We start from the raw sequence: 23185 nt of genomic DNA, 5'->3' as shown, positions 1-23185 counted from the left end.
GACGGACAGACATAATTTAATTAAATCAAATAATAAAACTAACAGACAAAATCATGTATGAAGATACCTGAGCATTGGATTCAAAGATTGTCTCTAAAACCTATTTCATTAAATCAGTTTTCTAAAACGAATTAATTCGATCATAAATGAAGATGCCTGAGCAATTGATTCACATAAAAGCTGCTCTCCGTCCTGCACCATTGACACGGGGGAACCACGCCTGAAAATCCAGAGCAACTTTCTCAGTCAACATTGGGAGCGAGCCAGCGTCTTTCTGACTGAACTACCGCGGCTTCCTGTATTGGATGTAGGCTATATTGGAACCTCAGGAGAAGGCAACAAATAATGTCCGTACGGCATGTTCCTGTACGTGATGTGAGTTGGGGTGTGACCCCGAGGTTGAGAAACCAGGATCTAGACTTGATTTATCTTAAAGTTTTTTTTTAAAATTCACATGTCGGGACCACCTTTAGATTTGGTGGTGGTGAGTCTTTTCTGCACAGACTGAGTCATCACTCCCGATTGATCCCGTCTCACATGTGCATTATACAGTAGTTCCTAATCCAGGATAAGGTTTACACAAATCCATTGACTGTAGTTAAGACAGATGTTTCGTGGGCTAAAAAATGAGGGAAAGGGAGTAACAAATCACAATTCTCAGGTTTTATTTCAGGAATTATAATACAAGTAAATTATGGGGAATGTATATAAATAATAAACAAAATATCTCTTGAAAGGTACACACAATCTTTTTTTTTTAAACAATCATATTTTCTTTGAGCTGGTTTAAAATACCGTCTGATGTTTGCAAATTCTTCCCTGGACGCCGACTAATTTTTGGCGTTATAATCTTGAGTCAACATTGGTACCAATCTCAACACCGCGCACGGCCATATACCTTATAAAGGCATGCAAGTCAATAAAGGGTCTATTGATAAAGATCAGTTCGTGACTAGATTGATGTGTTAGAAGTTCCGATCGAGTAGACTAATGCAACAAATACAGGTAATTCATCACAAGTGTCTTAATTCTCCCAGAAAATAATTTTCTTCCGATGAGGAATACTTTACTTTGTAATTGGTAAAATCCTTCTATATTCAATCTGGCAAACAGGCACGAAATGCATTACATAGCGAATGGTCTATGGACTAATAAAATTCTAGGGATAAGTTTTGGAATATGGCCATAAAATTTCTTTTAAAAAAAAAACGTGAGGGCTGATCTTGAAGGAATTTTACACCATGCTCATTTTCTTTTCATGATAAAGACACGAACGTGCCAACTTTGGCAAATACACAAGATATGATAAAAACAATTTTTTTTAAAAATAAACTGGACTAAGTCAGAGGCCCATTCGTCTATTCAAATTCGAGATACTGGCATTTATATTGGGGTAACTTACTATTAACGATGCCTAAGACTGTACTGAATATGATATATCAGATTTCAAATGGAAAAACCACTCGGGCATCTTAAATCTTAGAATTGCATACACATAGAAATAATACAAGTTTCCTTTCAGAAATTAAAGCAAATAATGGATTTCATTAAAAGATATATTATTACAGCTTATTAAAACAAAAGCCCACATATAGATTGAGTTGCATTTGACAGGTTTTACAATAATTCTCGGGTGACGCAAATCCATCTCAATTCAAGTCATCCCCAATACATTCCAACCAATCATCCTTTCATCTGATGCACTAACATCTGTGACATGTTGGCTATTATTAAAAATGAATTTTTTCTACTCTGTCAACCTCAATATGGGACCCTTACAAAATATATTTTTTTAAATTAAACAAATACCGGTAATATGTTACAGCAATATATAATGATACAATTATTTACATGTTGTTATGTTAATTTGACTTTAAATGATGCATAGCTTATATTTTAATTATATAAATAAAGAAGAATCTCTTAAGTCTTGTCTATAGTAAAGTTACCTCCACTTTACAGTGTCAGTTTTACAAGAGTTGCCACCCTTTAATCAAAAATCATAACATGCCTGGAATCTGCAATTTAATTTGAAATCTTTGATAAATTCGGGTATATTTGAATTTAAAATCGGACATCATGGAGACAGCACGGGTTTTAAAACCAAGAACGGAAGAGAGGTTATTCTCGCATTTATATTTCGGACTGTACAATCTTTCATTCACGTCATCAAACACCCTACAATCTATGGATTTATGAGGCTCACACCCGGGCGGGTCTTTAAATACCCTACAAGTGAGTGGAAGAATTATATGAAATGTTTTTTTTTTCTTTACTACTTTTGGGTTTTACACATTTTTGTTGATTTATGTATGCTAATGTGTTGTAACCTTTATGGTCAGTCAACAAATATGGAGTGTAAAATCTGAGGGAAAAAGGTTAGAATTTGTGGATGATGATGATGATGAAGTTTAACTCTTCACAAACATGTGTTAATATTCGGATTTTTAGGTTGCATTTAAGCCATCTCGCTTCAAGATATCTCTTTCCATGATTTGGCAAACGATCAAAATTACATCAATCAAAAAATACTGACTCTCTGGTTTTTAAGAAAAGCCTTGAAACAGTTTTTATGAAAATAACATTTTAGATAATAATATAACACTTAAAGCATGTACAAATACTACTGAATCTTAAATATCATTTTTCTGTCAGATTTAGCATAGTTATTTATGGTTAGCTGCTATGTCATTTTCTTTCAGTAGAAAGGCTTAAATAATGAATTTTAAGGAACATAACTATCTTCAATATGGATATGGTCAAATATTTTGTTAGGATTCATATATACAGTTATATCCAATTTATGCAGATGTTAAATGCTGAATCTGTGTCTATCAGAAGTCCATGAAATAATAATTGTTGTTCCTAAAGACGAGTGACACTTACCTGTGACAGGAAAAAGAGATGGAAGTCACAAAAAGTATTGAAGTAGGCTAAAAGTATATAACAAATTTAGTTTGTTAAATCTAAACTTTTACCTTTCCTGTTAAATCATTAAAAAGATATTTTAGTCTATTTTAACAATTTTGTCCATATCGTTACAGACTTATGACTTCCGGCTTGTTTTGGTATCATAGGTTATTAAAAGCTGGTAAAGTTAAGCCCACATCAGCAATGTCAAAAACATAACACTCTATGTCAAAAAATGATGTTAAAGGATAGATATCTCATCTTTTATAGCAAATATCAACTTATAATTATGAGGACAGGTGGCATTAATGTGACAGGTGGCATTAATGTGACAGGTGGCATTGACTGACTTATCGGATATAGTTTATATTGGAAATGATGATGTCAGTCATACCCAATCTTTATTTCAAAGGGATTTATTACATACAGTATTTATATCAGAATGAAAGAGCATTTCAATAAAATCTCTATAACTTTGTTCTGGCACCTGCTCAAATTTTGATTCCTAATCTTAACTAGTTTTGATGAAACAGTAGCAGAGCCAAACATCAAAGTAATATTATGAATTACATAATAAATTCTGAATCCAGATTTTAATTCTTTTACCATTATGAAAGAGTGTTTTTTTACTATGACTATTATATATACTCTTCAAAAAAAGTAGGGGATATTCAGAAATAATACAAAACTGCGGGAATGCACTGCTGTTTTTATAAGAGGTAACCAGTGTATGTTAATAACAGGCCAATTGCCTACACATGAACATAAACAGTTCATATGGGCGACTTATCTGACGGCCCCATTTCAATCGCAAAGAGATACACCGTCAAAAGTGAAAATGGACGTTTTTGATTTTTGTCCTAATAATGAGTAATTACTCCACCAATCCTCAGACATTCAGCAATTCGTTGTGGCATGCTCCTAATCAACCGTCCAATCATGATTTGGGGCAATCTGACCCACTCCTCTTGCAGTGCCACGGCCAACTCTTGCAGTGTGGTCGGTTGACGTTGACGAACACTTCTCCAGATCAAATTAAACGTAAAGATACGCTAAACAGTAAATCTTATGCAAGAACCAATAGGAAAGCAAACATGGATAGATAAACCAGCACACGGCAGTTTTCATCAACCCTTCCTTGAAGTGTCAAATTTGACAATGAACCCCTCCCACATGTATGACGCTATTGTGTGTTGCATGTGCAGCTTAGTGGTTCTGTTGGGGCGATAAGTTCTTCATCTGTGAACATACTCTCAAAGCATGTCAAGTGTCCATGACAATTTATCATATCACAACCTGCATAGCTATTTGCATTTCAATATCCCCTACTTTTTTGAAGAGTATACTATAAATACATACATAGCATAGCATCTTTTATCTGATTTGTCAATTTCATTTACCCTTGCTATATTAATGCTCACTTGACAATAAATCATTCTAGGCTAACTTTAGCTTTCGATCGACCTGGAGCGTCCAACGAATGTTTAACTTTACAAATTCTTTTATGATAACTCTGTGCCATTGAGTTTATAATTGACAGTAAAAAATACGCCACCATTATAATTATAACTTTTTCAAATATCCATGATAATACATTGGTTGATTCCTGTAAAATAAAAAGTCAGTAATGTTAAAGTAAATTGCTTAAATTTATAGGACAGCTGACAAAAGTAAATTATTATTGTCCATTAAAATGCATGCAAAATGGTAGCCCACTGAAGTCGTACGAGATCTAGCATACCCTGGCCCATTAACAAGACATAAAACTGACAGCTAAATAGTTTGTATTAATGAGGCCATTAAAATTAGAAATCCCGATAATCTGGTCTTTATATTTGACTTTTTAATCCAGTTTTAGTTAGTTTCAAGTATAGCTCATCCATGCTGTTTTACAGATGTGAACATTTTAGATGCTTTAAAGTTTAAATAGATATGTTTTTTTACGAGTTTCAAGGCTTTCATGACAAAAGTCAAATTCAGTACATCAAGCCGATATTAAAGATGAGAACTTTTTTATTTACGAGAGCCAAAATATTGCATCCACCACTGACAATCTATAAAACAACCAATATTTTTAAAAGATTCAACATTACCTTCTCAGAGTCTGCTTCATCTCTATTATGTAATTTATTTCTTTGATCTTCTAACCAATTTTTAAAAGGCATCTGTAATTTTTCTCCTACTAATGGTATATACCTATAAGAACATGAAGAGAAAGTAAGGATGTGAAGATATCATGATGGCAAGACTACAAATATTTAGTTTGACTGTCGACAAATATCATAGCTTGACCGTCTCCAAATATCTAGCTTGACAGTCTCCAAATATGTAGCTTGACCATCTCCAAATATGTAGCTTGACAATCTCAAAATACCTAGCTTGAACATATACAAATAGCTAGCTTGACTGTCTACAAATATCTAGCTTGTACCAATATCTAGTTTGTTAGTCTACAAATACCTAGCTTGTACAAATATCTAGTTTGACCATCTACAAATATCTAGCTTCACCATCTACAAATATCTAGCTTGATTGTCTACAAATACCTAGCTTCACCATTTACAAATATCTAGCTTGTTCATCTACAAATACCTAGCTTGTACAAATATCTAGTTTGATCATCTACAAATACCTAGCTTCACTATCTACAAATATCTAGCTTGACTGTCTACAAATACCTAGCTTCATTATCTACAAATGCCTAACTTCACCATCTACAAATATCTAGCTTGACTGTCTACAAATGCCTAGCTTCACCATTTACAAATATCTAGCTTTTTTCGTCTACAAATACCTAGCTTGTACAAATAACTAGCTTAACTGTCTACAAATACCTAGCTTCACCATCTACAAATATCTAGCTTGATTGTCTACAAATACCTAGCTTCACCATCTACAAATATCTAGCTTGACTGTCTACAAATGCCTAGCTTCACCATTTACAAATATCTAGCTTTTTTCGTCTACAAATACCTAGCTTGACTGTCTACAAAAACCTAGCTTGACTGTCTACAAAATCCTAGCTTGACTGTCTACAAAAACCTAGCTTCTCCATCTACAAATATCTCGCTTGACTGTCTACAAATACCTAGCTTCACCATCTACACAAATATCTCGCTTGACCATCTACACAAATATTTAGCTTGACCATCTACACAAATATCTAGCTTTGCTTGTTTAAAGTACATTAATGTCGCTTATATAGTTATGAATCGTGACAATTCGATCATCGACAGCTATAAACACGTTTAAACTTTGGCGTGATAATGCTTGCACTTATAGAGTGAAGCCCACAAGGCATCTCACAGTTTGTATTTCCTTGTAAGAGTATCACAGGTATGAAATAAAAGTTTCTATGTGACTTTCATACACAATCAAACATGTTCAATTCACTATTCATTTGATCAGTGGTAATAACGGCAACATTGAATAGATAAACTTACTTAAAAAGATGTATGACTAGTTCTACATGGTGCTTACTAAATAGAAATATCACAAATAATTTCTGAAATGAGAAAAATAATAATTATAGTTGATTTATTTATATCAACAACAGATAATTCGTTCGCATTGACAAGGTCCACAATGTTTCAAATGCAGATAATAATCATCTTTGCAAATTGCTACACTTGGGTTTCATGTTTTTCATGCACAAAATCAGGTTATTTTAATCCACTTAAGAGAACAGTTTTTAAAGATAATCAGAAAAATGTAACTGACTTTCAGAACATTCCCAATCTAAAATTAACTTTTCATACAATATGAGATGTTGTCATCTCAAATAAATTACAAAACTTTTGCTTTGCCCCAAAACAATATTTTGAAGACTTGCAATTATTTGAAAGCCCTTCAAATATTCCTTACAATCATCGATCAGAAATGAAATGAAATGGAGTTTAACGTCCTACTGTTCTGCTCCTAACCTGGGCTATGAAGATGGGCATACGCCATACAGTGTGCTGTGAGGGAAATTTTGCCCGGACAGCGGCACTACGGCCTACTCTTATATCGAATTCCAACTGCCAAGGGATCTTTTACGTGCACGCCAATATGTACACGGGACCTCGGTTTTTCGTCCCATCCGAACAACTAGACAGCTTTCCTTGTCAGGCCCTCCGTCCTGCATCACTGACAAGGGAGAACCACGCCGGAAAATCTGGATGAACTTTCTCGGCCAATGCAGGGATCGAACACCCGACCTCCAGGCTAGCGAGCTAGAGTCTTACCCACTTAGCCACCGTGATCCCCATTCATCAATCATCTTTCTCTTTTATTTCTTACCTGTATATGCATTTTGATTATTGCTTTACCAATTAGTGTTGCTCCAAAAAACGTCCAGAATGGTACTAGAAAATGACCACATGTTATTCCGGCTAAATCAAACAATGGATTGGGTATCTGAGAAAAAAAAAAAATTAAATTACGATCAAATGCCCATGCAAAAAGTCTGAAATTAAAATGTCATTTTGCCCAATCATCATCTAATACTGGTTGGAAATTCAGTAAATCTTTAGATCCATTAATAAATTACAATGTATAAAGTCTGATCTAAACTGTGCCAGTATTTGACAGTAAAAGTTGTATCTTATATCAAATACTTTAATAAAACTAAGATATTGATAGTTGGCAGAAAGTAGAACAACTAATGACTGTAGTATCTCTAATAAAGATAATGGAGGAATCTCAATAATTGCACTTGTTTTGGTAATATTTTCTTTTTCTACATCTCTGTAAAATCACTTTGCTAATTAATAAATTCAATAATTAACTTACAGAGGCACAAGCTAAAATACCAATAAAACCAATCCTTTGTACTAAATTATGTACTGATAGTTTTGCTCTTTCCATAAAACCCTGCAAGATAGAAAGTATATAAATTGAAATATAAGGCCATACAAAATAGACAATTTTGTTCTCAGGTTTTTAATTGTGTTTTTATCCAAGGAAAACTAATGGGCTAAATGGCTTCTCATAAACATCATATTTCAAGGCACTACATTTATCTCATCATGATGGTAATAGGAATATTATGATTATTCAGTGTTATTTATGATTGTGAGTAACATTTATCAGGGTTGCCTTCATAAATGAATCAATGTTACACCTCTAGTTCCATTCAAACTGCTTCAAGCACATGGGGGGGGGGGGGAAATATTTAAATAGGGTAATAAATGAGAGTGTTTGTATTTTTTTAAAATAGAAACAAGTCATGCAGCCTTTTTTAAGTGAGGTAGAATTATCTGTAAACCAGAATATTTTTTTTTCTATGGCCTAAAATACAACCTTAAACTGAAAACATGATTAAAGGGAGACCAATCTATTTAACAATGAGTCTCAGGCCATCTCCTAGCCAAATCAGATAGATGCAGTTAAGCTAGTTTAAGAACACAAGTCACTGTAAGCTTGTTCAACTTTGTCGTCTGAAACGCGAGCTTGGGACAAATAAGCTAGTTTGGGTGGCCAAGTGGTCTAATGCATTATGTATTGTTCTAATACTTTAGTAGAATTTAATTTGCAGACAGAAAAAACTTCATATTGCGAGCTCAAAGTGATTGTAGCGGCCTAGCGAATATTCACTGCTGATCTATGTGATCCAGCACCTTACTAACCTAGCCACCCACATCCCTGTGTGCATGCTAATAACTGAAATAACATATATATATGTGTTGGGTGGACGTTAAATCCCATATCTAAAGTCACAATTAATAAACACTTTTGCTTACACTCCATTAAAGATACATTCCTGCGTATTAACTGGATGATTTGATGAAATATTTGAACTAATTAATCCATCAAAATTTAGCTTCAAATCCTTCTCAAAACATTGTATTTAAGTGGGAATACCCCTTCTTTAAAAAATCTATTAAAAATAGGTCATGTTTGTGTCACGTGACATGGCTGGTGCACTACCTAGAAACGAGTGTGAAACAGTAGGAGAATTCATTGCATATACAAGATGATGTTGTCTTTAATCGCTATCCATTTATCATAAATATCAAAGCCTAATTAAATTCTCAAATTGTCCACTGCCCACAGCTTTTTCCGTGTTCTTTTTATCTCAGAAACTGTTGTACGTTTCACTCACCATCAAGGTTATCAACATATACATCAAGCGTTCACTAACGCTGATAGATCAAACAATCTTTGCGTGCAACCTTTGACGTCACTCTAACAGACATCCCTAATGGTTGGGTTGCCGGTTAGGGAAACCCTTCCATTTTTGTCATCGGTGATTTTCAGGCAATCCAGTAATTTTTCTAACAAGATAGGATTTTTCTACTTTCCATATATACCAAAATTGCCATACTTTTATTGGATATAACCACAGCAATATGTTGTATCAATTACTTGCTCACATTATTTAATTAATTACGCTTTATGGTCTTACCAGTTCATTAGGATGTGCTTTAGTTTCATGAATTAACTCATTTAATTCTTCAAAATCATCATCATCTGGGTCAGTACCAGATAATCTTGCTGCTCTAGCCATAAAATATGGTGGTAATTCTCCTATAGCTGTACCTGCCCCCTGTTAAAATATTTTAAATAAAGCATGATGTTCACAGGCATGAAAGATAATGGTGAAACTAAATTACATCTTTTCTACACATTGTTAAAATATCTAGACCACTTTGATTTGAGCAAAAATTTCAAGTAATGATTTGATTAATCTGATTTGCAGATTTGACAAAAAATTTGAGGTTGTCAAAACCAAAAAGCTTCTTCTGTGGTAGGTGAACTTACAGATATCCACTGTATCAAACTGACTAATGTACTTACCCACATAATAGCTTCTAATCGTACTTTACCCATTATAGCCCATATACTAATACCATCTCCCATAGTTTCCGGACAAATAATTCTGAAATATTAATAACTGTGCATAAAGTGATAAATTAAAATAAAACACAAAGATCATGGTAAATTATCAAAACTGCTATACTATGTATATTACATAATAATGGGAGGTGAATGGTGGCTCAGAAGATACAGACTTTCCAGATGGGGTTCACCATCCATTTGATACAAACTAGGTTATTTTGGGACTAACATATGATTCAATTTTATTTCAATAATTCACTTGCATGTAGGGGTCTGTAGCAGTGTGAGGAAACTGAAGGAGAAAACCCACGAGGTTGGACAGGCCACCCTACTCCTTGTCACGTACGACCGGGGAATCGAAACCATGCCAGTTGACTCAATGACAGACCTTATGATACAACACGTACATGCTATCCATTTGGCCATCCAACCCCCTGGGAGGAAACAGAAGAACTCTGAGACAGGGCTCTATAAAAGTTGAGTGTGCCTGTGCACACACTTGAAAATGTGCCTGCAGGGTCATACTGGAACACAGGGATGTAGCCATGATTTGGTGAGTGGTGTTAAAATCTATTTGGCGAGCGTATCGAGGCCAAAATTTTTTTGGGAGAGGGGCGTGGTCTTTTATGAAAATTAAACCCTTCTTGGTGATTTTTTCAGAGCATCTGCTGCCTTTTGTATTTGGTTCAGTGCAAATCAAATTTCCATTTATATATTCAAATTTTACCAAATTCACTTAATTTTCATCAATGATACAGGGATCTAAAAACTTTTTGACACCACCCGACCGAGCAAAAAATTGTCCCGCCCCACTCTGTTTCTCTGGATAGATAAGTTGAGGACCTTTCGGTATTTGTTGTTTTGTTGGGTTTTTTTTTCAAATATTACTTTATTACATTGAGATTAAAAATTAAAACGATTCTTAAAATGGTGTTTGTGTTTTATTTGAGTACAACGCATTATGACAACAGGTAGATATTGATAATTAAAACACGTTGTATTATTTGACTTGTTTGTAAAGTTGTTGTACGTGTCTCACGAATATTATTATTATAACGGTGGAATGAGAATCAGGTCAGGCAGAAACTGAGAAAGCTCTCATCGTCCTCCTAGTCCTACTCTCGGACCGTAGCAAATCCACGGTCAACACAGGTAAGAAATAAAATAAGAAACATCGTGAAAATTTGCAGGCACATGTTGGACAATTACGACATTCAAACCTTTAACATTGGAGTGCCGTAAATTGGTCTGGGTGACCTATTTACGGCAAATAAACAAATATAAAGACCGTAGAATAATTGTAAAATGAATAGACCTAGGCCTACACATCTTCTAAGTATAAATAAACAAAATACCAATACACCTTTCTTAAAACTAATTTGGGATGATAGGGTCTACTACGGCACACAAAAATAAATTATGCCGTGACAGACATGGTTTGCGTATGTCAGCTTTTACCATGGCTTTGCCGTTTAATTGCTGTGGTAAATTTCGAGCGCCGAGTTTGTGTACAGAGAAGGACGAAGGGGTTTAAATACGATTGGGCGGCTTTCTTCGATTTTTTGTTTGTGCTGGGCGGCAAAAAATAGTGCCGGGCGCAGGCGCCGCCCGGCGTGGCTACATCTTTAAAAATGTGCCTGCAAAAAAGTTTTTTTAAAGCAAATGTGCCTGCGCACGCCGTGCGCATGTGCATTGTCGTCAAGGAGATACAAACATGAACTTACTTGGAGGGATATGGTGGTTCTGGAAAATCTACAGACTTGCATTCAAATGCCGCTAATGTAACAGATGCTATATGTGGACCCTGTAATTATACACATCACATATTAATTAATGCTTCAGAGAATTAAACTGGCTAATTATTTAAGAAAAACATTTTGAACTCATTATCCTATTGAAGTGCAAATGCAAAAGATAAACAAATAGATCAAATCTCAGTCACTGGGACTATCTTCAAACCACATCCAGTTCTTTTCTAATTTATTTTAGAGACTAAATGTCCATAAACATTGTTTGTGATATTGTTAAAAACATGACTAAAAGAATATATTAATTTATTTTCAAATAAAGTAGTCCTGTATAGCCAATAAAGTCCAAATTCCCTACAAAAACAAAGAATTTTTTTCATAATTTCTGTATGAAGCCCATTCCAATATTTCATAAAGTATACATAGATTTGTTGAAGTTATTGAAGGTTTTAAAAACCCTTAACCAAAAATTTTGTCTTAAGGGTTGCTCAAATTTGATGAACAGATAATGTTAATAGTAATCTACTTACCAAATAAAGAATAAATGTGTGAAGACCTGTACCTAAACCTACAGATGACAAAATACCTAATCCTACCCAGTACGCACTCCATAGGAAATGTTTTCTTATAACATCAACTATCTGAAAATATTCAACAATTATTTCAGTTTCTGAAATACAACAGATCACCACACACCATTACCAAGAAATAAAACAGAGAGAGAGAGAGAGAGGGGGAGAGAGAGAGAAAGAGAGAAATGTGGTTTAAGGTTGACTCAACACAAACTAGGTCATTTTGGGACTAGAGAGAGAGATTGGTTTTAAGTCCACTGGACACAAACTAGGTCATTTCAGGACTAACATGGTTCAATTTTATTTCAATAATTTGCTTGCGCAAAGGGGTCTTTAGAAGTGGGAGGAAACTGGAATTAAGAAATAAAAATAACCAAGGAGTATAATTAACAGAACTGAAAAATTAATGGAAAGGAAAGGATATGAAAGTGACATTTTGTGATCAACGAAATACTTTGGTCATTTTGAGACTAACATGTGTTTATTTCAATGGTTAAAATGATATTCTATGTGAGTGGTAAACTGTGCCAGACAGCAGTGTATATCACTAATCATGCATGAAATTTAACAGCCAGGAGATTAATTGTGTTACCAATTAATGACATCAAATGTGGTTTAACATCCTCCATGGCTAATGAACACGACTACCATTTAATAGGAGAGCATCGCTACTGCTTTGATTGATATGGTACTTTTTAAAATGAAGAGAATGAAATATGAAATGGCTGCAACGACTGCAATATGACAAAAGGCAAAGAAGGCTAGTCTTGGACATGGACCGATATAAACAGGTACAAAATAACAAAATATGTTAATAATTGCAACCTTTCGAGTATTTACAGACAAAATATTAACAAAAAAAAGTGGGTGTGGCACTGCCCAAGGGGGTTGGATCATGCACTAAAAACAATAATAAGGAATACATATGCCAAGTTCCAAGATGATCTTTTCAGAATTGTGGCCTGTATACAATAATCAGAAAAATTGGGTGTGGCTCTGCCCCTGGGGGTTGGGCATTCCTCAAAAACAATAGGGATCATCCATAATGTGGATGTATAAAAAGGCACTTTTTTGTCCAACTCTTTAACACTGAAATGTAGCATCAACACTTGAAATTTCCTGACGGTTCTGCTCAACCTATTCATAAGTTTGAGAGATATTCTAGTTGTTAACCTAGAGGACAAACCTATGTTTTTTGATAAAATTTAATTAAAGATGCATTATGTTAGATCTAAATCTGCCTATTGCATGTGTTTTTCTAGCTTTAAATCTTATCTAAATTATGATTTAGATATTTATTCACATGGATGGTCGAGATTAAATGAAATTCAACACCTGCGAGATTTAACAATAAAATGGAGAATCAAAACTAAGTCTCGGTTGTCAAGTACCGTTGTTACGATAATAAACAATCTAAGTTTCGTCTTCAAACAGTTAACTTTGCTCAGAATAATGTAATTTGATAAAATTTCAATATATTCATTACAGCAAGACTGGCAGCTCTTTATCTAAATCTTACATAATGCATCTTTAAGGAAAATGGACACTGGCCTTTTCTGGCATATTGAGGCCTTAAAATAGATAAATATCCTACCTGTTGATGTTTACCTTCAGTTATATATAATAAATATAATAAACTAATCATAACTAACATTAATAATACACTCTTTTTTCTCTGCCATAATCTGAAATTGAAATTAAAACCTTTTAGAGCATGGTAAATATAGGCTTTCCACATACTTACCAGTATATATTTGGTAATCACATATAGTTCTGGAGCAATGGTGGCTCGCTAACCAGGAGGTCCAGTGTTACATCCTGATATTGGCCGAGAAAGTTCATCAGGATTTCCGGGGTGGTTCCCCCTTATCAGTGGTGCAGGACAGAAGGCCTGGCAAGGGACAATGAAGTGTTGTTTGGAAGGAATAAAAAAAAAAACCAATGTCTCCGGTACACATTGGCGTGCACATAAAAGATCCCTTGGCAGTTGGAATTCTATATGAGCAAACTGTAAGTACTACAAATATATATGGACCAGCAAATCATGCCACCATCTCCGCCATCTAGGAATTGTGACGTCATATCAAAAATGGATTTGCTAATCAATCCATAATTGTCCAAGGAACAATCATGCCAAGTTCCATGTCAATCGTACATGAATTGACAGAGCGTTAGGCTTTTTTCAAAGACTGGCACCCCCATCAAAAACAATAAGATGAATAGCGCTTGTCTCATGTCTTCACTGAGGCCACACTAATTTGTTTTTCTGTTCTTCGGGAACAACTGTTAAAATTTTGCTTTAATTTCTTTGGGGAAAATTTTAAAACCAAAAGTACTTGGTTCCACTGTTCCTAAGCTAGTTCCAAGTTTTGAAATTTTAAACTAAACCTCATTAACATGATTCAAGTGGCTATTATTTATCAAGACCACGAAGAACTGAATATTAAATTAGTTCAGCCTATATTACTGTTTTAAATTGAAGCAAGAGATCCTGCCTGTTGTGCTCACCTGTCTATAAATGTTTGAAATAAGCAGCTACATTCACATATAAAATAAACAAAAGTTATCAAAGGTTTTTTCCATAAAACTATATTTGTGCGTTCAGTTTTTTCCCGCTCTCGCCGTGAAATGGTATCCATGTTTTTTTCTTTTGTCATAGACCCATTTTTCTTAGATTTTCTTTCTCGAACTTCTTTGACACTGTCGTCCATGACAGTGATCTTTTCTAACCTTGATACCTAAAAGAAAACAAAAATATTCTACATCAATGAAAATTTCACTCCCTATGCATAGATTTTATGCATAGTTTAATATCCCAGCATGTGTTCTTGTGTAATTTATAAGTTTACTAAATACATAAATAGCAATATTCAAATTTTCTGGCAATAAATAAAATAATAATTTATTTTATAGTGGTTTGCAATGAATGATATTATATTTATACTATATTTATCTACAAATGTAGGTATTTAACAATTCAATGTTTTTATTTCCACACAAGTAAATAATTTATTCAACATTTACAATTTAATTTATATGTAAATATTTTGTGTCATATATCAAATCATTCAACTAGGCTCTTATTAAAATGTCAGTAAAATAACAAGGTATGATAAACAACCATTGCACAGAACAAAAAAAAAATCTAACTAACATAAATTAACAAATAAATAATATTTGCCGAATGAGGAGCAAATAACTACCCTGAATTAGTAAATTGCACCATGGAAACAGATACTGACAGGAATGTCCACTGAATAACGTCATTGTGTTATGTTATGGGACGTCATCACCTTCTGTTATGTCTTATGTTATGGGACAGCATAACGATAAACTCGATGCATGGACATTCTGTCTGTATATATTTCGATGATTGCACACATGCCATAGTAGGAATTATATGCACTAAAGGTGTGTCGATCTTCAAAAACTCAACTCAACTTAACTGAAATAACTGTTGACATACTGCTTAGAGTACGAGTTCCTGGGCTGGTGGAAGTTCAGCGTGTTTAACATAAATGACCCTCTTAACAACAACATGAATGACCCTCTTAACAACTCATATTTTTTTTATATTCACCCATTTACAACATCAAGGAGTTCACAAGGAATTAGATGCCACATACAACTTAACAATTGTACACTACTTACAACTGGCCTTGTGAAATTCAACTTCCATAATTCTATACAATTCAAAAATAAAACAAACATTTAGGATTTTTGACATTTATGACTCTTCAAGTGTATTTGGTGTTTGGTAATTTGTCCAGATTAGAAAAAGATATTCTCCCAATATAACTCCATTTCTAATACTATTTGAATTCCGAATGTCGATATTTGAAAAATTAGATGCAATTCATTATGTTAAATTGGCATGTTTTCAGATTTATGTACACCTTTACATTAAAATAATTGTTTCTGAATATTAGTTGATTTAATTGAATTAATATTTCCCCATAGGAGTCATAAAACTGAAATCAAACAGGAGCCATTACACAAAAATGAAATAATCGAGAAACGGGACCGAGAAACATGAAAATCTGTTCCAATATGTTTTCAGAAACTATTTCAATATGAATATTTGTGTGGGTACTAACAAACTTACCATTTCTGTTTTTTTTAAACAATCCATCTTCAAACTAATATGATCTAGTGTGGTATGAAATTAAATATTATAAAAATATTCTCACTGATATATTACTAGTAAAAGGATTTATCAATAATTTATCAAGTGAAATGTGTTTATCAATCTAACCAATATGGAAATTATAGTATTTGACGCTGCATAACAATACTAGTCTATTCACCGTAAAAAAAAAAGTTTATTAACTACTTTGGCAACAGCTGTTTACAGTTACACTGTATAATATTGGAAAGAGAGAGAGAGAGAGAGGGGGGGGGGTTAATGTTCACTGCACATAGGGTCAATTTGGGACTAACATCATACGGTTCAAGTTTATTTCAATAATTTGTTTGTTCATAATCATAGAAACCAGAGAAAACCCATAAGGTTGACCAGACGACTCTACTCTTTGCCACACAAGCATGAGATCGAAACCAGACCACTAATGACCTAAAGAGCAGATTTTGTAGAACTAAACCACCTGACGGGAGGGAGTGTGTATACTTGCATACAGCTAACAATTATCATTTCTTTTAACACAGAGATTATAATGTGCAGTTAAAAGCCGCAGATTGTGAACTGGATTTATGCTGGACAATATTCAATTTATTACCGCATTTAATCCCGACTAAAATATACACAAATTGATCATTTAGTATTTAATTAAAAAAATACAAATCTACCAGCTTGGATTCAAATGGATTAAAAAGAGGTCCATCAAAAGATTTTTACCCAAAAGCAACAGGCAGCAGTGACTTGTTTATTTTGTCTGTAGGGGATGCTGAAAGTTTCAAAATGTTCATTCAGGGCATACCATAGTAAATACTGAATGGGATTGAACAAATTTCCTTACATATTCCTTTCACTGATATTCAACTTTCACAATATTATAGTTTGCTAGGGTCTCAAAATTGTATTTTTGCCTTACAGAAATTATTTCTTTCAAAGATCACACACAATATTTGATCCATTACAAATGGAAGATTTGTACTTTATCTAAATGTAAAAATGTTTTAGCGAGAGAGAGAGAGAAATGGGGTTTAACGTCCACTCGACACAAACTAGGTCATTTCGGGATTAACATATGGTTTTAATTTTATTTCAATAATTCGCTTGCACGTAGGGGTCTTTAGCAGTGGGAGGAAACCGGAGGACCCGGGGAAAACCGACGAAGTTGGACAGGCAACCCTACTCCTTGTCACGTACAACCGGGGATTTGAAACCACGCCAGTTGACTCAATGATAGGCCTTATGATACAGCACGCACGTGCTAACCATTCGGCCATCCAACCCCACAGGTAGCCAAAATTAATATACCACATACATGTAGTAAATTAGAAATAACTTTGTTTTAAGACAATAGTGGATTTTGTCATTTGAGAGTGATAGAGAAATGGGGTTTAATGTCCACAAACTAAGTCATTTCTGGACTAACATATCATATATGGTTCAATTTTATTTCAATAATTTGTTGGAGTAGAGGCCTTTAGCAGTTGCAGAAAACCCACGAGGCTGGACAGGTGACCCTACACCTTGTCACATACAACTGGGGAATCGAAGCCACGCCAGTAGACTCATTGACAGACCTTATGATACAAGGCGCACGCGCTAACCGTTCAGTAATCCGATCCTCCTTTTGTCAATTGAAATCTCTACAAAATCTTGAAATACAAGTATTGGGGTCAGCATACAAACGCAGGAAAATTACCAGAAATTTAATATCCAGTACCAAAAATAATAACCTAAAGGTTCCCCAATAAAAGTAACAAAGATAAAAATTACAAAGGAGAAAAAGAAAACCGGTCAAAAATAAAAACTACTTTAACATGCATTTAGTACAAAATATGAAAATGAAATGAAATGAAATGGGGTTTAACGTCCTCCTGTTCTACTCCGACTGGGCTAATGAAGACGGACATATGCTATACATTGTGCTATGAGGAAATTTGGTTTGGACAGTGGCAATATGGCCTACTCTTATACTGAAATCCAACTGCTACAGGATTTTTTACGTGCATGCCAATGTGTACACTGGACCTTGGTTTTCCGTCTCATCCAAACGACTAGACAGCTGTCCTGCACCACTGACAAGGGGAAATCACGCTGGAAAATCCCAACGAACTTTCTCAGCCAACACCGGGAGCGAACCGTCACCTCCAGGTTAGCGAGCCAGCGTCTTGCCCACTTAGCTATCCACAAAATATGGCCTAAAAAGTTGACTAAGCTTGATCATTCTGAAATGGGGTTTAACATCTACTGTTCTGCTTGATCATTCATTCATGAATGAATAATTGAACACGTCTTTTGGCGAGCCCTGTGTACGGTCTTGTATTTCATCGTTGAAAATTAAACAAAGGTTGTGTGGTAACGTAACATACATGTTGCTCACAGCAGCTACACGGGTTGTTGCATACGGTTTCTTTTGTCGATAATTAATTGAAAGACAATAAAAGCTGATAAAGAGTAAAATCCCATAAAATAATTATCAGACATCTTTAGAATATGTATGGCGTCTAATTCTTCCTGGCTGTGATGCTATCCTATACAAACATATGTAGTGTAATAGTTGTTGAAGTTATCAGGAATCAAATCACTGAAAATAAATAAACCTCTCTCTCTTAAATAGAAACACTGTATATAAACTTCAAGACTATAAAAGATAACTACAGAATTCTTCGCGACATGACCTTAAAGACAGTGTATAAAATTGGTTATTAAATGTAGCCTGTAGAGTGTTCAGAGGTTGGATGGTCGAATGGTTAGCGCGCTGTATCATAAAGTCTGTCATTGAGTCAACTGGTGTGGTTGAACGTGACAAGGAGTAGGGTCGCCTGTCCAACCTTGTGGGTTTTCTCCACTTTCCTCCCACTGCTAAAGACCCCTACGCGCAAGCGAATTATTGAAATAAAATTAAACCATATGTTGGTCCCGAAATGACCTAGTTTGTGTCGAGTGGACGTTAAATCTCATTTATCTCTCTCTGTAGAGCGTTCACAAGCAATTGTAGATGAAATACAACAATATATGACGACATTTCATCTGTGAAGAAGTTAGTCTTTTTACTGATGAAAAGTTGGATAAAAGCATGCTTTTATGGTATTGTATTCTATTTATGATTGTATCACATTTCAATGTGGGCGTACAAAGATCAAGAAGACTTACATGTATCTAGCAGGTTACATGATTTCAAATTGTACACATGGTTGGCACAGGCAATTTCCAGCTTGAGGTTGCTTTTGATTTTAAAGATATTATTTTGCAATTCATAGCATATACCCATGGTTTAAGTATTCTAATTGATTCAAAATTGTTAGCAGCATCCAACAGAGTCATAGGTCATTGATATTAAATTAAACTGAGTAAAGGGAGATAACTCACTTAAACACCTATTAATGTGCAGTCTAATTAAAATCATACCAACATTGCATTTCTTTGTATTTCACATTTGTTTACTCCAATACAGCTCAGTCTATTGGGCTCCTTCATTAATGTGCAGTAATATGATTGGCTAACTCCAGACCTGTCGACCAATTAACCAATTAACAAACCCTTGATACAAAAATAGTGAGCATAATCTTTTGAAGTGCTTTTATCATCTAAACATTTGATGTAATGATGTACACATGTAATTTCCATAGGAACAACTATACCATTTTGTTTTTATTAGACTCCATAAATTTAATGAACAATATGAATACCGGTATACAAATGTATCTCTCAAAAATAATATATAACAAAAAATAATATATAACAAAAAATAATTAAGAATCTTTGAAAATGTAATTTCTAAAGGAATAACTATACCGTTTTGTTTTAATCAGACTGCATAAATTTTGTGAACATTAACAATATAAATATACAAATGTATCTCCAAAAATAATATATAGGTATTATAATTAAGACGCTTTGAAAATGTCTAACAATATTGTCGCTGTCAAACAGTTTTGGAGACATCGAAATCAAAGTTTTTTCCATCGTCTGCTTCTCAGTTTAATATTTGATACAAACAACTAGCTACAATATTAATTGATAGCTGAGCGATATGTTAATTAAAACAAGTGTCTTCATACACCCTGTTCTATAATACACTCTGGCCAGGAATAGTAATGTCTATTTAATATGTAGGAAAGTTGACTTTTGTGTGGGTGCATTTATTAACTTTGCTGTTTTACATGAGATGTTTTTCATTTTCGGACCCCTTAATTATATTTGTTCCTGAGTTGACAGGTGGAATTTGATTTGTTGGGTGTCGCTGATGTTTCAATACAGTGAAGTAATGAAACGAATCATTTAATATACTCTGACCCTATATCGGTATATTAAATAAGTTCTAATAATCATAACATGTCTTTTAGTTTTTATAGCCCAATTTCAAAGGACCTTGATCTGAGGCGTTTAGCAATGAGCAAAATGTTAATTCTAAATATTTTCTTTTACATATCTAATTTAAAGATGCCTTACCGCATACAAACTGGGTGATTTGATGATATATTTGGACTAAAAACATATTCAAACTAATTAATCTATCAAATATTTGCTTCAAATTTCTCTCAAAACATTGTATTCATGAGGAAATACCCCAAGCTATAAAAAATCTATTAAAAGAAGTCATGTTTGCGTCACGTGACTTGCCTGTCGCGGCACCTAGCAATAGGTGCGAAGCCGGAGGAGAATTTGTTGCATATAAAAGACGATGTTGACTTTAATCAATGTCCATTTTTCATAAATATTGATGATGAAGTCAATTCTTGGATTATCCCCTGCCCATGTCTTTTTTTATCTTGGAAACTATTGTACGTGTAAGTCTCTCACTTTTTCAACATACGCTCACCATCAGACTCATATAATATCAACATATACATCCCTAACGCCAACAGTTCAGACAATCGACGCGTGCATCCTTTGACATCACTCAAGCCGACACCCCTCAATCATCAGGCTTCCAATTAGTGACACCCTCTCATTTTCGTCCATTGGTTTTTTTCAAGGAATACAGTATTTTACTAGTAAGATGGGGTGTCTCTACTTTCCATATATACCTAAATTGTCATACTTTTATTGGAAATAATCACGCAATAAATACTTTTGTGGGAAAATATCTTTAAACAACTACAGAATAAGATTAATTCATATCAGAATACAAATGATGTGTCATTTACATGATTTGATAATATTAAAAAATAAATCATTCATGAACTTTTTGATGAAAGCAGCACTTTTTGTGAAGTGGTAAAATGATACAGAAAGATAAATAAAGATGAAGTATTTATTTTTTGATTATACTTCTTTTAATACTAACATTATTCATATGAAGCGTTCTAAAATTTGACGAGACAAGAACTGTCAAAATCTAAGCCATCATGGCTTCCGTTGTCCAGTGTACCCTTTGCAACATATTTTATTTTCTCATTAATCATTCCGCTGGACATTTCCACATTGAATAGTGGAGTAATAATTACGTAAAATATTTTACTATAAAAACTTAGTAAATACATGTATATCCAACAATTTTTAATTGTCAGCTATCTTTATAGTACATTCAGGCACAAAGTTTCGAAGGGTAAATTAAAAAGTCATAATAATGTTAACAATGTATATTCAATGTAAAACTAGCTAAACACAAAGCATTTTCAAGGAGATTTTGATGCTGTATTTACTATTTTCCATATAGACCCTAAATATTAAATCCAGATGATGTTATGATGGTGCTGCATACAAAAAATCTAAAAGCAGGTCCTTGACTGTTGAAAAATTCTGTCATACATTAGTAACAACTGGGTTTTTTGTTTTTGTTTTATGTGTGATGCTGATAGTTGTCTTTTGTTTTATTTAATTAATCGGCGATTGTTGAGACTGCTAATAAAAGATTAACACCACTTGTTAGGATTATTATTCCTCTTATTATTATTATTATTATTATTTTTCCATTTCAGCATATCTCAGAAACTACTTGTCGGATCGATTCGATGTCTTCAGTTTTACTGGGAAAGAGGGTTTGACTTAAATTTTAAAGCTATTTCCAACGTTCTGCGACAATGCGAAATCACCAAAGTTGTTGTTTTTCGATATTTTGCCGTAATGTTATCAATAATTGTCAGATTGTAATATTTTATATATTTTGACATAGCCAGAGACAAGGCACATAGCTATGGTTCTTTGGATTTTTTATTTTCGACGAATCTTCGGAGATATTAGGCGCCAAATTTTGAAAATTTAAATTTTTACGAAACACTTTTTTATTTATGAATATTTTTATGTGGTATTTTACCAAGGGTTAAAGGGTCATCTGATTTGACAAAAACAGTTGAGGTTGTAATAAACCTTTCCTTTCAACTTACCTGCCGAGTCTAAAACATCAGGGACATTTTTTTTTAGTCCGAAATGACGTGGGACCGAAATGACATTAAATGTAATCTTTTTATTGAGGACCCCATTTCAGCTCAGGTGTTGTGACAATTTTTGTTACTTAACGACTTAACAATGAAAATGTTGAAGAATGAAAACAGAACAAAATCAAAACCCATTCAATTTGACAGTACACCAAAAATGAAAAGGATAGACTGGATTAATTAATTAGTAAATAAGAGGCCATGCTAATACCGAATTGGATCTTCAAAAATCGAGATTGTCACTCAGTAAGTGACAGTCACAGTGACTTCTAGTTCTTACCAAGTCCACCTTTCGGCCTTTGGTGCTAAGTCCCTTTTCTTTCAAAAGAGAGCGTAGTTCAAATACCTTTAAACAAGACAAACAACCAATTCCTCTAGATACCCTTTTCGACATATTGTTTCAATTAATTTAGTGAATATAGTGCTTTTAAAATCATAAAATGTACATACTTCTACTCAAAACAATGAGTCGTGTCTCACTACAAACCGGATGTGAAAATGACCAAGTAGCAACCATATTAGTTTCGTATTTTTGTGTGCAAGGGGAGGCTACCCTTTTAAGGCAAGAGAGCCCCGTAGAACTATTATTTATTGTGTTTATTTTATTATTCGTCTATCCTT

General features: G+C 34.0%; 1 protein-coding gene across 3 annotated transcripts; it reads right to left on the bottom strand.

Moving 5' to 3' along the window:
• Positions 1-648: 648 nt before the first annotated feature.
• On the bottom strand, positions 649-23103 carry LOC126823746 (vacuole membrane protein 1). 3 transcript variants are annotated; one of them, XM_050552717.2, is made up of 12 exons: positions 23015-23103; positions 14561-14790; positions 13647-13737; positions 12011-12121; positions 11457-11536; positions 9691-9772; positions 9299-9439; positions 7684-7764; positions 7192-7308; positions 6354-6415; positions 5004-5106; positions 649-4516 (listed from the first exon to the last, which is right to left on the bottom strand). In XM_050552717.2, the coding sequence occupies exons 2-12, from the start codon at positions 14761-14763 to the stop codon at positions 4343-4345; spliced, it is 1245 nt and encodes a 414-aa protein (XP_050408674.1). In that variant the 5' UTR covers positions 14764-14790; positions 23015-23103; the 3' UTR covers positions 649-4342. The 3 variants fall into 3 exon arrangements, with proteins under 3 accessions (XP_050408674.1, XP_050408672.1, XP_050408673.1); XM_050552715.2 differs by lacking the exon at positions 23015-23103 and adding an exon at positions 22845-23000; XM_050552716.2 differs by lacking the exon at positions 23015-23103 and adding an exon at positions 16158-16228.
• Positions 23104-23185: the final 82 nt, after the last annotated feature.

This window comes from Patella vulgata, chromosome 6 (assembly GCF_932274485.2).
Source record: "Patella vulgata chromosome 6, xgPatVulg1.2, whole genome shotgun sequence".
NCBI classification, from domain to species: Eukaryota; Metazoa; Mollusca; class Gastropoda; family Patellidae; genus Patella; species Patella vulgata.
This window is presented reverse-complemented; position numbering and strand designations above follow the sequence as displayed.

Coding starts and splice junctions, on each gene's coding strand:
- LOC126823746 (XM_050552715.2), bottom strand. CDS start 22,958: ATGTCGAAAAGGGTATCTAGAGGAATTGGTTGTTTGTCTTGTTTAAAG. Junction 9,440..9,690: donor GATTAGAAGCTATTATGTGG/GTAAGTACATTA, acceptor ATATTTTAACAG/GGGGCAGGTACAGCTATAGG. Junction 5,107..6,353: donor CTAGTCATACATCTTTTTAA/GTAAGTTTATCT, acceptor ATGTTCTTATAG/GTATATACCATTAGTAGGAG.